This window comes from Drosophila yakuba, chromosome 3L (assembly GCF_016746365.2).
Source record: "Drosophila yakuba strain Tai18E2 chromosome 3L, Prin_Dyak_Tai18E2_2.1, whole genome shotgun sequence".
NCBI classification, from domain to species: Eukaryota; Metazoa; Arthropoda; class Insecta; order Diptera; family Drosophilidae; genus Drosophila; species Drosophila yakuba.
Window position 1 is genome coordinate 14,103,580 of NC_052529.2, and position 14,765 is coordinate 14,118,344.

General features: G+C 44.8%; 2 protein-coding genes across 3 annotated transcripts; one reads left to right on the forward strand and one right to left on the reverse strand.

Annotated features, from left to right (window-relative positions):
* Positions 1-1,705: 1,705 nt before the first annotated feature.
* On the reverse strand, positions 1,706-4,808 carry LOC6534049 (G patch domain-containing protein 1 homolog). Its single transcript, XM_002094699.4, has 3 exons — positions 4,661-4,808; positions 3,207-4,601; positions 1,706-3,149 (listed from the first exon to the last, which is right to left on the reverse strand). Exons 1-3 carry the CDS (start codon positions 4,716-4,718, stop codon positions 1,738-1,740), a joined length of 2,865 nt encoding a protein of 954 aa, XP_002094735.1. The 5' UTR covers positions 4,719-4,808; the 3' UTR covers positions 1,706-1,737.
* Positions 4,809-5,139: 331 nt separating this feature from the next.
* Positions 5,140-10,182, forward strand: LOC6534050 (dynactin subunit 1). 2 transcript variants are annotated; one of them, XM_002094700.4, is made up of 4 exons: positions 5,140-5,299; positions 5,410-5,474; positions 5,538-6,956; positions 7,477-10,182. In XM_002094700.4, the coding sequence occupies exons 3-4, from the start codon at positions 5,607-5,609 to the stop codon at positions 9,922-9,924; spliced, it is 3,798 nt and encodes a 1,265-aa protein (XP_002094736.1). In that variant the 5' UTR covers positions 5,140-5,299; positions 5,410-5,474; positions 5,538-5,606; the 3' UTR covers positions 9,925-10,182. The 2 variants fall into 2 exon arrangements, with proteins under 2 accessions (XP_002094736.1, XP_039229676.1); XM_039373742.2 differs by having other exon boundaries at positions 6,017-6,956.
* The last annotated feature ends 4,583 nt before the right edge of the window (positions 10,183-14,765 follow it).

Genomic DNA, 14,765 nt, shown 5'->3' on the forward strand with positions numbered 1-14,765 from the left:
GCTGGTTTCTCGTACAGCGAGATAAATCAATCCATGCAGAGTTACTTAAATGAATTAGACATATATTACAAAAAATGGAAAATTAAAATTAACCCTAATAAAACGAATGCTATATTTTTTACAAAAAGAAGGAAACCTCGTTATCTTCCTGATAGACAGTTGCGAATACTAGACTCTCCAATACAATGGGTTGACAACATTCGATATTTGGGTATAATTTTTGATAAAAAACTAACATTTAAATACCACATCAACAACACAATTATGAAAGTTAATAAAATTATTTGCACACTGTACCCTCTAATAAATCGTAAATCTAAATTATCAATATCCAATAAGATCATAATTTTTAAAACAATTTTTAATCCAATATTAATGTATGGGTCACCTGTTTGGGGTAGATGTGCTCAAACTCATATCAAACAAGAGAGAACGCTATAGTCGAGTTCCCCGACTATATGATACCCGTTACTCAGCTTGTGGAAGTGCGAAGGAGGTCTTCAACACTGTCAGTTTTTGGCGGTTTGTGGGCGTTGAGTGGGCGTGGCAAAAAGTTTTTTGGCAAATCGATAGAAATTTACAACACCAATACAGAAATGAAAAAATATTAAAACATTTTTCAAAAGTGTAGGCGTGGCAGCTTTGGGCGGTTTGTGGGCGTTAGAGTGGGCGTGGCAAAAAGTTTTTTGACAAGTCGATACAAATTTACAACACCAATACAGAAATGAAAAAATATTAAAACATTTTTCAAAAGTGTGGGCGTGGCAGCTTTGGGCGGTTTGTGGGCGTTAGAGTGGGCGTGGCAAAAAGTTTTTTGACAAATCGATACAAATTTACAACACCAATACAGAAATGAAAAAATATTAAAACATTTTTCAAAAGTGTGGGCGTGGCAGTTTTGGGCGGTTTGTGGGCGTTAGAGTGGGCGTGGCAGCATGATTCGACAAACTTGCGCTGCGTCTATGTCCCTGGAGTCTGTATGCTTAGTCTCAACTTTCTAGCTTTTGTAGTTCCTGAGATCTCGACGTTCATACGGACAGACAGACGGACGGACAGACGGACAGACGGACAGACGGACATGGCCAAATCGACTCGGCTATTGATCCTGATCAAGAATATATATACTTTATATGGTCGGAAACGCTTCCTTCTGCCTGTTACATACTTTTCAACGAATCTAGTATACCCTTTTACTCTACGAGTAACGGGTATAAAAACTTCAAATATGCCAAAACAAGCTGTTAAAATTAATAATGAACTTACCTTATTACACAAACACTAAGTACCTACATATAAAAGCAGGTGTACAAAAAGTTCAACAAAAAAAAAAATACAATATTAACAATCTTTGTTTCAAGTCTTAGTTTTTAAGTTAGTTGTAAGTCAATTAAGGTTTTTCTTCTCCCTTGTTTTCCTTAATAAATAATAAATATTGTTATACAAAAAACAAAAACAGGTCAACTAGACATAATTAATAAATATTTCAGATGAAAGCCTTAGCTAAACACTGTAAATACCTAATTATACCATTAGCTTTAATGAAATGTACATATATATATAAGGGATAAAGCACAAATAAATAAATAAATAAATAAAATCTAACTAAAAACTGTTTTTTAGAGCAACAGTTGCAAAACAACTATTTAATTTGACCGAGCCCAATGTTTAATTAACCATTAAGTGATTGACTTAAAAAAAAAGAGAGTAAACCAAATCTTTTTTATTAACTATTTACAGTCAGTGTTTGCTTTTCTTCTTCTTGGCCTTGTGCTTGGATTTTTCGCTCTTTTTGGATTTTTTCTTGGAGCTCAGTTTTGATTTCTTGGACTTTTTTGAGCTCGAGCTCTTGTGCGACTTCTTGGCTTTGCTGAGTTTGGATCGCTTGCCCTTGCCACCTGAAGAATCGGAGGATGAGGAGTCGTCACTAGAGCTAGCATCGCTGTCTTCGCTGCTGAAGGTGCTTGTCTTCTCCACCCACTTTTCGGCTTTCCGCTTTTTGGGCGCGTGCTGCTGCCAAAGCTGCTGAAGTCTGGCATCAATATTGGCCTCTGCCTGAATCTCTGGAGTAGCGGGCTTCTGAGGCGGTGCTGTTGGCAACTTTGGTCCGTAAATATCCTCGGGCGGCACCTCAGCCATTGCCAACTCTTTATCGTTTCTCAGACGCTCCTCTCGAGATTTGTAGGCGATTTTCAACTTGTTTCCCTCGATGGGAGCAAACTTGGGCGGTGCTGGCTCTTTGGCAGCCTCGTCATCCTTAGGCTTAAATAAGGATGCAAAGATACCTCGTGGTGGCGAATTGTTTCTCAGGACATTTTGTGCGGCAGCTGAGGTGGTCGATGTTACGGGTAAGCCCAGAGCCTCTTGCAGGGCAGCTAATTTATCCTGCGCTGCATTCTCAGGAGGTTTTTCAACCGTCTCCTCCTCGTCGCTGTCCTCGAAGATGCTTTTGAACAGGTCAACTTTCTCTGAGATGGGTTTGTTGCGTGACGCATCCACTGCCTGCTCCAAGGGAGTTTTTGGCACGAAAGTAAGCTTAGACGGCTCTTCTTTTAAAGTAGGTTTATCCTGTATCTTAGCTTCTGGCGGAGGAGCTGGAGGTGGAGATGGAGGTGGCTCTACATCTTTCGGCTTTGGTTTTTCGATGTGCTTGGGAATAATAGAGGGGGTTTGGAAGTTTGCTTTCGTGTTTACGGACGTCTCCAGATAATCGAATACTGAAATCTTCGGCTTGGTCTTCAGCTCCTTTTCTGGTTCTAGCATGGCACCTCCAAAGGGCTCCGCAATATTGTACCGCTTGCACAGCAGTGCCGTGGGTTTCCACATGGTCTTGGTTCGCTCCATCACAATCTTTCGCTCCTCCGGCGGCTTCTCTTGCTCCTTTACTTTCTCTGCTTGAACATAGGCTTCCGAAACGAACCTGTCGTTCATGAGACCATCTAATGGACGATATATTTTTGCCGCCTGGATAAACTCCTTTTTCTCCATCTCCCTATCCCACAGAGATAGTGAAACCGGTTGCATGCTGGCCAGGAACTCCGTTACTTCCTTGTCATCTGTAAGTTTTGAGGATACGAATTTTTCATATCGCAGCTGTTTAGCTTCATCAGCTAGAAAAGGCTTAAAAGCGCCTGAAGAATTTATCGCGGAAGCTGAAATAATTTAAATGTTATAATTTGAAATTCTAAGGTACTCTCATGTTTGCTTACGCAAATCCTTCGTCTTAAGGGCCGCTTTTTCTTGTATGGCGGCATTTGCATCCTTTACTTCTTTTGCCACTTCAGTTTGCTGCTCCTCGCCGCTTTCGGTGATCACGCCGCCCTTGGTAAAGCCCTCGGTCCTGGCATTAATGCGTTCCAGTAAGGATTTACCACGATCCTTAAAGGGATTCCGTTTAGGCTGCTCCTCCGCAGTCTTGTCCTCTTTCTTTTGCTCGCCTAGAAGTTCTGCACGTTGATCGGGATTTAGATCGTGCCTTCCCAAACCAGACCGTTTGTACTCCGAGGCTGTCTCCAGTTTCTTGGCTCTCTCTTTATCCATTGGTGCAAAGCGACTTCTTCGCTGCAGCCAATTCCTGGGCTGAAAATCCCTAGGCAAATCAATGGCATAAGGCTTCTGCAGCACCGCCGCCGACTTGTCCTCACCGAAACCATCGATGACATGGCGCTGCTGGACATGTTGCTGCTTTTTTTGCTTCGGTTTCCTGTCCGCCAACGAGAAATCGTAGCGGGTCATATCATCGCGGGCATATATATCCTCGTCCTCTTCTTCAAAGGCACCCACTCCAAAGGCTTGACCCCGTATGGATAGTTGCTTTTTGTTAGCCTGCGCTTCCATCTCACCAAAGAGATTGATGTGTTGCATAGGCTTGGCAGAAGAAGAGGACGATTTGGACAGGATGGGGTCGCGGTTGAGACCGGAGTAGCTCATGCCAAAGCGATTCTCTTTGGGGGTGTAAAAGATGGGTTCGTAGTCGTCCGGAGCAAATGTAATATCTTCATCGTCTTCGTCTTCAGTATTGCTATCATCTTCATTTGTCTCTTTATGGGAAGGTAATCCCTCCGCGCCGTAGTGCTCCAAAAGATACTGCTCCTTGGAATTTCTGGCCGTAGCCTGTCGCTTCTCCTTTCGAGTTTGCCGTGGGCCCACACCTTGGCCAGGTTTCCAGCCCATGCTCTTAAGTATTCGCACCGCGACCTTATCTCGGACTGGTCGTAGCAGTTGCTCTAGCACTGGAACCCCTGGTATGGGTCCGACACCCAACTCAGGCTGCATTAGCTTGCGACGCCTCTGACCAGAACGCTGCTCCTGTTCGTCCTCCTTAGCAAACTCATCGCGCGTGCGAATGCCTTGCGGTGCAATGCCAAACTCGCCCAGATCCTCCTTGTCCATAAAGTCTTCTGGTTTAAGTTGAGCCCTTGACTCCGCACGCTCGGCACGCGAGCTCTTAAAGGTCTGCGGCGTCCAGCCCTCCTGTGAGCCCACCGTGTTCCAGAAGCCCGCACTGAAGCCTCCGGTGAAGGCTCCATGGAATCTCCGCTTTCCATTTTCATCCTTCACAATTTGATCCTCGATGGCCACAGGCTTTTTAGCAGGCACAACATCTGTTTAAGTGGTTTGAATGGTAAATGGAAAGCTGAGATTTATTAATTTCAGTACTCACCCTTCTCCAAGGCCGGCAGTGGAGTTCCGAATCGGTGTAAATGCTCCTCCTCATCCATTCTATGCTAAAATTCCATTTATTTGCGAAACAATTTGTTTGATCTGGGCGCCAGTGTGTGCACACCACAATACGTTACAGGTAACAGCTGACTGGCCGGTGCGACTATCGGTCACGGTTTTACTGGAAACAGTGACAGCCACTTGATACATGTGAGGAAACAAAATTAATAAAAAAAAAATTTAATTAAAATTTAAAAAACAAAAACTATAAAAATGAACTTATATAAAAAAAATCTACAATATATTTGCACCAAAGGTTTTTTTTAATCATAAAAATATTACATTAAATAATGAAACTTGTTTTGAAAACCCTCTGAAACAATAACAAATAATATTTCAATTATTACGAATTTTTAACTGCCCATTCCAGTCACGGCTTAGAGTAACGATATTATTTGCAATGCGACAGGTGAGTTCTGCCATCGCTAGTTCTTTCGCACGGTCACACTACAGACATTGCAAATATTTTAGGAAAACTATTTCGTTGCAATTTTCAGCTGCCTGCAACGGAAATCCAGTGCAAATGGTAAACGCAACGGCGGAGACAAAGAAAGGCACACCTATCCGATTGGAAATCCAGGTAAGTACCGAGAACTAGACCATTAGGACCAGCCGCGACAGACTGCAACTACCTGTGCTGTCTGTATGGGTGACTAATGATGTCAACATTTTCTGTTTTCTCCTCGCAAGCCGACGGCCATTTTCGGCTAGCTAAGACGTGATTATTGGCCCGAAAGCACAACAAGTGCAGCGCAGTAAGTAGGCTGGAATTCCATGTCCAGAGCCCCAATAACCACAACTCCATTCCCAACGAGCAGCAATCATAAGCACATCTGTTCTACCCACATCCTGGTCACATACACGCACACAAACACAGCGAGAGCGAGATGTCCGAGAAGAACCTGAAAGTGGGCGCCCGCGTCGAGCTGACCGGCAAGGATCTGCTTGGCACGGTTGCCTACGTGGGAATGACCAGCTTCGCCGTCGGCAAGTGGGTGGGCGTCGTGCTGGACGAGCCGAAGGGCAAAAACAGCGGCTCCATCAAGGGCCAGCAGTACTTCCAGTGCGATGAGAACTGCGGCATGTTCGTGCGACCCACGCAGCTGCGTCTGCTGGAGGCTGCTCCCGGCAGCAGGCGCAGCATCGAGGATGTTAGCGGGGCTACGCCCACGGCTGCCCAACCCACAAAGGCGCGGCTGAGCAGCTCTCGCACCTCGCTCTCCTCCAGTCGCCAATCGCTGCTGGGTTCTCGCACCCAGTTGACCACTTCTCTGAGTGAACGCACTGCCTCCAGCAGCAGTATTGGCCCTAGGAAATCCTTGGCCCCGCAAAGCAGCAAGGATAAGGAGTCCTCTAGCACTTCATTGGCCGAAGGAGCACCAGCACCCAGCGGTGGCAACGGAGCCGCTTCGCATGCCTCCTCCAAACGGGCTTCCTTCGTGGAGACGGGCTTCCTTGAGATACTAAAGCCGCAGTTCACGCCTTCCCAGCCACTGCGCTCGCCCTCTTTTACCATGCCCTCCAACTCCGGTGCTGAAGACAAGATCGCCCTGCTGGAGGCACAAAAAACGAGCGCCGAGCTGCAGGCTCAGTTGGCTGATCTTACCGAGAAGCTGGAAACCTTAAAGCAGCGCAGGAACGAGGATAAGGAAAGGCTGCGGGAGTTCGACAAGATGAAGATTCAGTTTGAGCAGCTGCAAGAGTTTCGGACAAAAATCATGGCTGCTCAGGCTTCGCTGCAGAAGGAGTTACAGCGTGCCAAACAGGAGGCCAAGGATGCAATCGAGGCCAAGGAGCAGCACGCTCAGGAAATGGCAGATCTTGCGGACAATGTGGAGATGATCACCCTCGACAAGGAGATGGCTGAGGAGAAGGCAGACACGCTGCAGCTGGAGCTGGAGTCCTCCAAGGAGCGTATTGAAGAGTTGCAGGTCGATCTGGAGCTCTTACGCTCGGAGATGCAAAACAAGGCCGAATCCGCTATAGGCAATATCTCCGGCGGCGGCGATTCGCCGGGTCTCTCTACTTATGAATTCAAGCAATTGGAGCAACAGAACATTCGCCTGAAGGAAACACTGGTGCGTCTGAGGGATCTCTCTGCCCACGACAAGCACGACATTCAAAAGTTGAGCAAGGAGTTGGATATGAAGCGCTCTGAAGTTGCAGAATTGGAACGCACCAAGGAGAAACTCAGTGCCAAGATTGATGAACTGGAGGCCATAGTCGCCGACTTGCAGGTACACAACCAGGGATTAGTTTTCAATTTAAGCCCGCTCCCAATTGGCTATCCCACACTCCGATGAAATTTCACGGCTTTTCCAGCACCTTTTGGCTTGCATTAGTTTCGCTTTTGTTACTCCGCTTCTCTTAACCAGCTTAAGCTGCCTTTTAATAGAAAGATATCGGTTAAAAGCTTCATAAAGTAGATAATTGTATCTTAATAACTTCAGGATTTCTTTCGAACGTTCCTAATTAAGTAAACTAATTAAGATAGGTTGACATTTCTTAGCACTTTTAACCGATATCTTCAGTGTACATGTGTATTATATTATTGCCTAAGGTCAATCTAAAGATTAACTTTTCATTGCATTTCTTTTTGCCGGCCTGACTTTAAACCTAATAATTATCGCGGTTCAAGGAGGTAAATTGTGTAATTCAACCATTTCCCCTGCCAAAATTTTAATCATGTTCCTCGACTGTTTTGCCTTTAAGTTAACTTTAAAAATGAACATGCTAATTATATTTCTGTTGTCCCAGGAACAAGTCGATGCTGCACTTGGTGCCGAGGAAATGGTGGAGCAGCTGGCCGAAAAGAAAATGGAGCTGGAGGACAAAGTAAAGCTGCTCGAGGAGGAAATCGCCCAATTGGAAGCCCTGGAGGAAGTGCACGAGCAGCTGGTGGAGAGTAACCACGAACTGGAGCTAGATCTGCGCGAGGAATTGGACCTGGCCAATGGGGCCAAAAAGGAGGTGCTGCGAGAGCGAGATGCTGCCATCGAAACCATCTATGATCGCGACCAAACCATCATTAAGTTTAGGGAACTGGTACAGAAGCTGAACGATCAACTAACTGATTTGAGGGATCGCAATTCAGGCAACGAAAAGGAATCGCTGCAGGACCCCAGCTTAAAAATGGTTACGGAAACCATCGACTACAAACAGATGTTCGCCGAATCCAAGGCTTACACTCGCGCCATCGACGTTCAATTACGCCAGATTGAGCTGAGTCAGGCCAATGAGCATGTCCAGATGCTTACCGCCTTTATGCCTGAGTCATTCATGAGTCGCGGTGGCGATCACGATTCTATCCTTGTGATTCTACTGATTTCACGCATTGTCTTTAAGTGCGGCATTGTTGTTTCGCAAACGAGAGAGCGTTTCCCACCAGTGGATGCGATTACCAGGGAGGCGGTGACCCAAGGCCATGCCGTCCAGCAGTATGCCTTCAAGTGTCGCCTGTTGCACTACGTCCACAGCCTGCAGTGTGCCCTTCACCAGATCCTCTACGGACTCAACAGCTGTCAGCCGGACACGCTCCTGAGAGCCGGAAGTTCCCTGCCCGAAATGGTGGCCCAAGAAAAGATCGTGGACGGTATTATAGAACTGCTGAAATCCAACCAGCTGGACGAAAACAGTACCACTGATAATATTGAGAAATGTGTGGCCTTCTTTAATGCCATGAACTCCGTGCTTTTAGCCGGTGAACAGCTCCTCAACGAGATTCAAATGATCCGCGACTGCGTGGCCTCCTTGGGAGCAGCATGTGAGAGCATTCTCAGCGACACGGCGATTGCAAAGGTTATTATTCAGGAGGCGGGCGCCACCAGCGACTCGGTGCTGCTGATCCAGTTCCTGAACGAGAACATGGAAAGCGTGCGGCAGCAAGTTAAGCTGATCAAGCGTCGCTTGCCCAGCGATCAGCACGTGATCAAGAGCGGTCTATCACAGCACAAGGTGGAGGCGATGCGCGGTCTTGCTCAGAACATCAGCCGTATCATGTCAACGATGCACCAGGCCACCAAGCAGTCGCTCGCCGCCATTGTCTCCACCATCGAGAGCGACAATGCGGCGGAGCACACTTTGCCCCAGGAGAAGTACTGGGCCCTGCTCACCGCCTCCTGCGAGCGCATTTACGAACAGGATGACCGCGGACCGACGCAAAACTTCAAGACCTTGCTGGCGCAAGCGAACTCCGATCTTCAGCAAATTGCCCAACATCTTCTGGACAAGGAGTACGAAATCATTTCTGCAGCCAATAATGCCGGTGGTCAGCAGAAATCGGGTGCGCACAGCACGCCGATCACTCAGAGGGCGCAGTTGATCAAGAAACAACTGGAGCAGAAGAACGTGCTGGCCGCCACACTGGAAAATCGCGAGGCGGACGTCAAACAGCTGAAGCTGGCAGCCAAGATGAAGCAGAACGAGCTAAGCGAGATGCAGATCCGAAAGGATCTAGCGGAGAAGAAGCTCAGCGTGCTGCAAAACGAGTACGAGCACGCAGTCGACAAGTGGAAACAGCAGTACGAGGAAACCCGCTTGCAGTTGCAGCAGAAGGAGAAGGAGTTCGAGGAGACGATGGACCACCTGCAAAGCGATATCGATGCCCTGGAGAGCGAGAAGAGCGATCTGCGCGACAAGCTGAAGCTGAACACGTCTACTGGCAAGGTTCAGTCTGGCTCGGAATCCCACTCCCCGCACAACCTCTCTCTCACTGGCACCACGTCCACCGCTCCCGGCAACAGCAATGTATCCTACTCTGCTCCAGCGGGCACTGCTCCAGTGGTGGCCGAGGAGGTGGAGTTGCTGAAGAACGCCTTCAACCAGGAGCGCAATGAACGACTGCGCCTGCAGGCACAGGATATGCGCGCCAAGTTGTCCCAGTTTGAACCCCTGTATGTGCCTCAGCCTCAGGATCAGCGCATCACCGCCTTGGAATCCGAGCTGACCAGGATGAAGCACGCCTGGGTGTTGTCGCTGCTGCAGGTGCGCTCCCAGGATTCAGTGAATGCCGGCACACGTATCGACGCCGTGGCACTCCAAAGGCGCAACCAGCCAGTTCCACTCAAGGGCGAGATCAGCTCGAAGGCCTCCCAGCTGGCCTCCGACATCCTGACGGAGTATCTGCAAAGGAAACCTCATCGCGCGGCTCATGGACAGTTCGCCTCCTTTCCCACCGTCGATGTGAAGCGCGTGCTGCAAATCTAAAGGGGACGTATCGTGGCTATGGGATCGGGTCTAGGGGCAATCTGAATAGGATAGAATTTTATTTGTACTGCTAGCACAATTTCGGATCCCTCGCACAAGCAGCTTCCTCCAAAACCCCAATAACGCAACTCCTCAAGACTCCCTGCTCCTGTGATGAGACCTAAACATGATAGCTAAACAAAGAGCAACTGAGAAATTATAATTCTACACTTAATTTATGTTTTTTGTATAAAGATTATAAACCTATTGTAAAACTAACTTTGTGTTTAACTCCAACAAAGCCTGTTCTGAAACTAAACTCAAGCGAACTAATACCGGTATTATCTATGAAGTCTATAGCAGGGGAATACTATGTGAAAGACATAACTAAACCAGAGAAACAAATCTAATTTGCATACGTGAGAATAAATAGTATATTATATGTATATGAAAGGTAAATATATTTTGCTGATGTTGTATAACATAAACTGAAGTGGCATTTTAATTGGGGCTGGGGTAAAAAAAATTTAATAATATAAAATAATAATAAAGGTCAAAATTGTTACTATATACCTAGAAAAGCATTAGCTATAGCTAATCATTTAACTTATCAGTCATATAACGTTTATGAAATATTTTTTTACTGAAATAAATTAAATAGATGAGCCCAGAAACTTGCTTAGTTCTAACTATACGTATAATTTCCTTGCTAAGCAGAATGACATTCTCATTTCACATCGTTCAAGTTAATTTCCCTAATTTAATTTAATCACAAATTAGCCAAGCTCAGTTTAGTTTTCTAGATCCAAATGGAAGACGTTTAAGCCGAGCACAGAACCATAAACAAGCATGCGATCCACTTGCAATCCACCCGCGTCGCTCTTTCTCTCTCTCTCTCGCTGTCTCTCTTTTTCTTACAGCTCATTTCCGTTCGCTTGCCCAACAACAAGTACAAACGCAATATGCTTCAATGCCGCTCGGTTGCAGCAACAACAACCACAAAAACAACAACGCTGCCACCAGCAATGACAACAACAGCTGCAATGGCAAGAAACTATTACATTAGACCAGGCCATAAACCATGATGGCCAAAATAGCCAACCCCCTCCCCCTTCTCATCCGCCACCACTGGGCAATCAGCGAACCCTTCTGCTGGAAATGTAAATTGAAAATAATTTTCATTTTCTGGGCTTTTCCTTGGCAACGCCACTGCCCCTTTGACTGACCAGACCAGAAATCGGTGCTTCTTTTGACCCCATTCTGTGGCTTGACCTCTTGAGCTCAGCTTTTCCCATGGAGCAGGCAGCAATGAATTGGAAAGCATTTGCAATTATAACGAACCACATTCTCCATTTCAATTATAAAAAGGGTTTTTTTATGCCAACCGCAAACCCTTATTTACTGTTAAGTTTAAATTAAGCCTAGGAAAGTTAATGCTAACAGATTAATTAAATGAAATATACATTTATTAAAAAATACTCGTGTATTAACAGATAGCAATTATATGTATATTTGTAAAAAATTTTTTTTAAGGAAAAATTCTTTGCTTCTAAGCGGAAACTTGTCAAAATTATAAATGTCTCTCATTTTAAATGTATGGTATCAAATCCAATTGTTTGGAAGCATTGTAGTTAAAACCTGAAGTCTTTTATAAAAATGCGATTTTATATAATAAATATTTGTATATATTTGTAGCATATAGGATTACTTGTATATATGCCTATTTTGTATTAATTATAGGCTTCGAGCAGCCGGAAGTAGATTACTTATTTACATGTACATGTTATTAATTCTAATGTGTATTTATTCCCTATATAATTAAAATCGCCCCAGTATATATTTATACCCGTTACTCGTAGAGTAAAAGGGTATACTAGATTCGTTGAAAAGTATGTAACAGGCAGAAGGAAGCGTTTCCGACCATATAAAGTATATATATTCTTGATCAGGATCAATAGCCAAGTCGATTTGGCCATGTCCGTCTGTCCGTCCGTCTGTCCGTCTGTCTGTCCGTATGAACGTCGAGATCTCAGGAACTACAAAAGCTAGAAAGTTGAGATTAGGCATACAGACTCCAGGGACATAGACGCAGCGCAAGTTTGTCGAATCATGCTGCCACGCCCACTCTAACGCCCACAAACCGCCCAAAACTGCGACGCCCACACTTTTGAAAAATGTTTTAATATTTTTTCATTTTTGTATTGGTCTTGTAAATTTCTATCGATATGCAAAAAAACTTTTTGCCACGCCCACTCTAACGCCCACAAACCGCCCAAAGCTGCCACGCCCACATTTTTGAAAAATGTTTTGATATTTTTTCATTTTTGTATTAGTCTTGTAAATTTCTATATATTCGCCAAAAAACTTTTGGCCACGCCCACTGTAACGCCCACAAACCGCCAAAAACTGTCCTTCGCACTTACACTAGCTGAGTAACGGGTATCAGATAGTCGGGGAACTCGACTATAGCGTTCTCTCTTGTTTAGAGCTAAAAAGTCTTAAAAATAAAGCATAGCTCCCTGCTAGGAATCTGATTGCTGTACATTTGTAGAGCGGCTTCTGAAGTGTGTGTCGCCATGGTTCCGACACGGCCCCAGTTGGCCAGAAAGTCATTCTCACGCCCAGCTCTCGGCCAGCATTTGACCTTTTTACGGTAGTTTGTCCGCCTGCCTTTTCGTTTATGGCCTGGCACTGGGTTTTGTAATACGGTTGCTGTTTACCTTTTGGGCCATAACATTTTTTTTTGTTTTCCATGGGGGCTCGAGCGCAACAGGCGGCTTTAAGCCGGACTTCTCACTTTGCTTGCAGCGACCGCCAAAGTGACAGATCCTTCACCAAGTCACCAAGTCAGCAGTTCACCACTGCCACTGACACACATATCTGGTAACATACCTATTCTTCTCCAGCACCAGCTCCAGCTCCAGTTCCACATCCACATGCACACCCAGTTTCAGTTCTTTTGTCGCCGCAGAAACCAAAACTTTTGGCCATAAAACGCCCGGTAATGCCCCAACTTGTTGCTGTTGACTCATGGCGAGCGCTAAAAACAACATAATTATTGTACATATTAAAGACTTGATGTATGTGTGCACCCAATTGTTGTTAAAACGAAATGTGGTATACCCTAATACAGATTTATCCAAAAGGAAATTATAATAAGCTAAGAGAAATAATATTTCTTTTAATTTTATGAAAAAATATCCACTAAATGTGCTGGAAAATGTCGAATCTGTTCTATAATCCATCCATTGCTCCAATGTTATAAATAGTGTCACTTACTAAAATGATATTGGAAAAGCTATCAAACTGATTAGTTCATGGTTAAGGTGTTTAATATATTACAAGTTTAATATCATTTGGTAATGTTACTCATAATTATTGTAACTACGATGGTTTGACTAAAGTCACTTTTAATATATTTAAATTAGAATTTAATTAGTTTTTGAGTTGCACTTTAAATTTGACATCAATTCTCGGTGTTTTTTTATTTATTTACTGAAATCTTTCAAGTGTAACAAACCTCATGGCCATGTGGAATTTCTATGCTATTTCTGATTTGCCTGTATAAAAAGTGACACCAACATGCCAGAGAAGTTAATCAACCTCCCATAAGAGCAACGCAAAAAAGAAGCAAAAGTAATTAAAGAAAAAACTGCGATACAATGCAGAGCAAGAGCAAGACCGAAACCAGTTTAGATGGGATATGGGTATGCTTTAGTATAGTACGGATCGGTTTGGTAGCCCCAAGATGGATGAATGGATGGCTGATGGCTGAAGTGCGGAGCTCAACAAGAGCGAGAGTGTAAGACAATCGGGCAGCTCAAGAATTGCAGGTGAACTGCAGAATGGAAACCGGAGATGAACAGAGCCACGAAGAATTCCAAGCAGATGCCCCACAAATGTGCAAGGAAGACACCACTAACCACCCTTCCTCATTAGGCACTGCGGCAAGGTAACTGGTAGCCATAGATCGATCTGCGGCGGAAGCACGGAAGTTTCACTCGTGGCCAGGAAAATCAGGTAAAACACAAAAAGTTAGTTACGCCTGGTTAGGCCACCATCCGAAAGCTCAATTTGGTAAATGCCCAAACAGTAGCCCATACAGTAGTGGTGCCCAACATAAACAAGCGGCCACGCAACATCAGCATTATGGATGGATCCGAAGGCGGAGATGGTGATGGAGCTGTTGATGGTGCTGGTGATGGCGTTGGCCACCAAGAACAATGGTCTGGTGTCGGTCTGAAGCTCATCTTCATCTTCACTTGGCCCGGCCACTTGAGTGTCTTATTGTGCATGTTGTTTGGGAAGTTGGATGGTGGCATGGTGGCAGGGCGGCGGGGAGGCGGCAAGACTCTGGCTTAGTACCACGCACTAGACGGTCTGACCATGTCTACAAGCCCCTTTAGAAATCTTCCTCACTTGGATGCACTGGAAACATTGGGGTCACATACTTCTACCTATTTTCATTTCCCGAAAGCAGAATGTGTTAGATATAGTTATAATTATAGGTTTTGTACTAGAATATATCATTATGATATCTGATATCTTTCAGTAATTAGAACTGACCTGGTAAGTTATGTCTAGAGATTAATTTACTTGAAAATTATTACAATTTAAATACTTCCTTCCGGACTTAATAAATTGGCATCTTTACCTTTTAACATAACCGCGAATCTAGAAACCCTATAAAATAAAGTACCTGTAATAATTTTTTATCACCTAAATTCCTACAAACATATACCCTTTACTTGCTTAGTGCATACCCATTGTGATTGCCATTCTTGGGGCCCATTGTTTGTGTTCTTGCCGTAGGTAAATTTTGCATTGAAATGTGTACGCTTGGGTACATGTGTGTATGCACA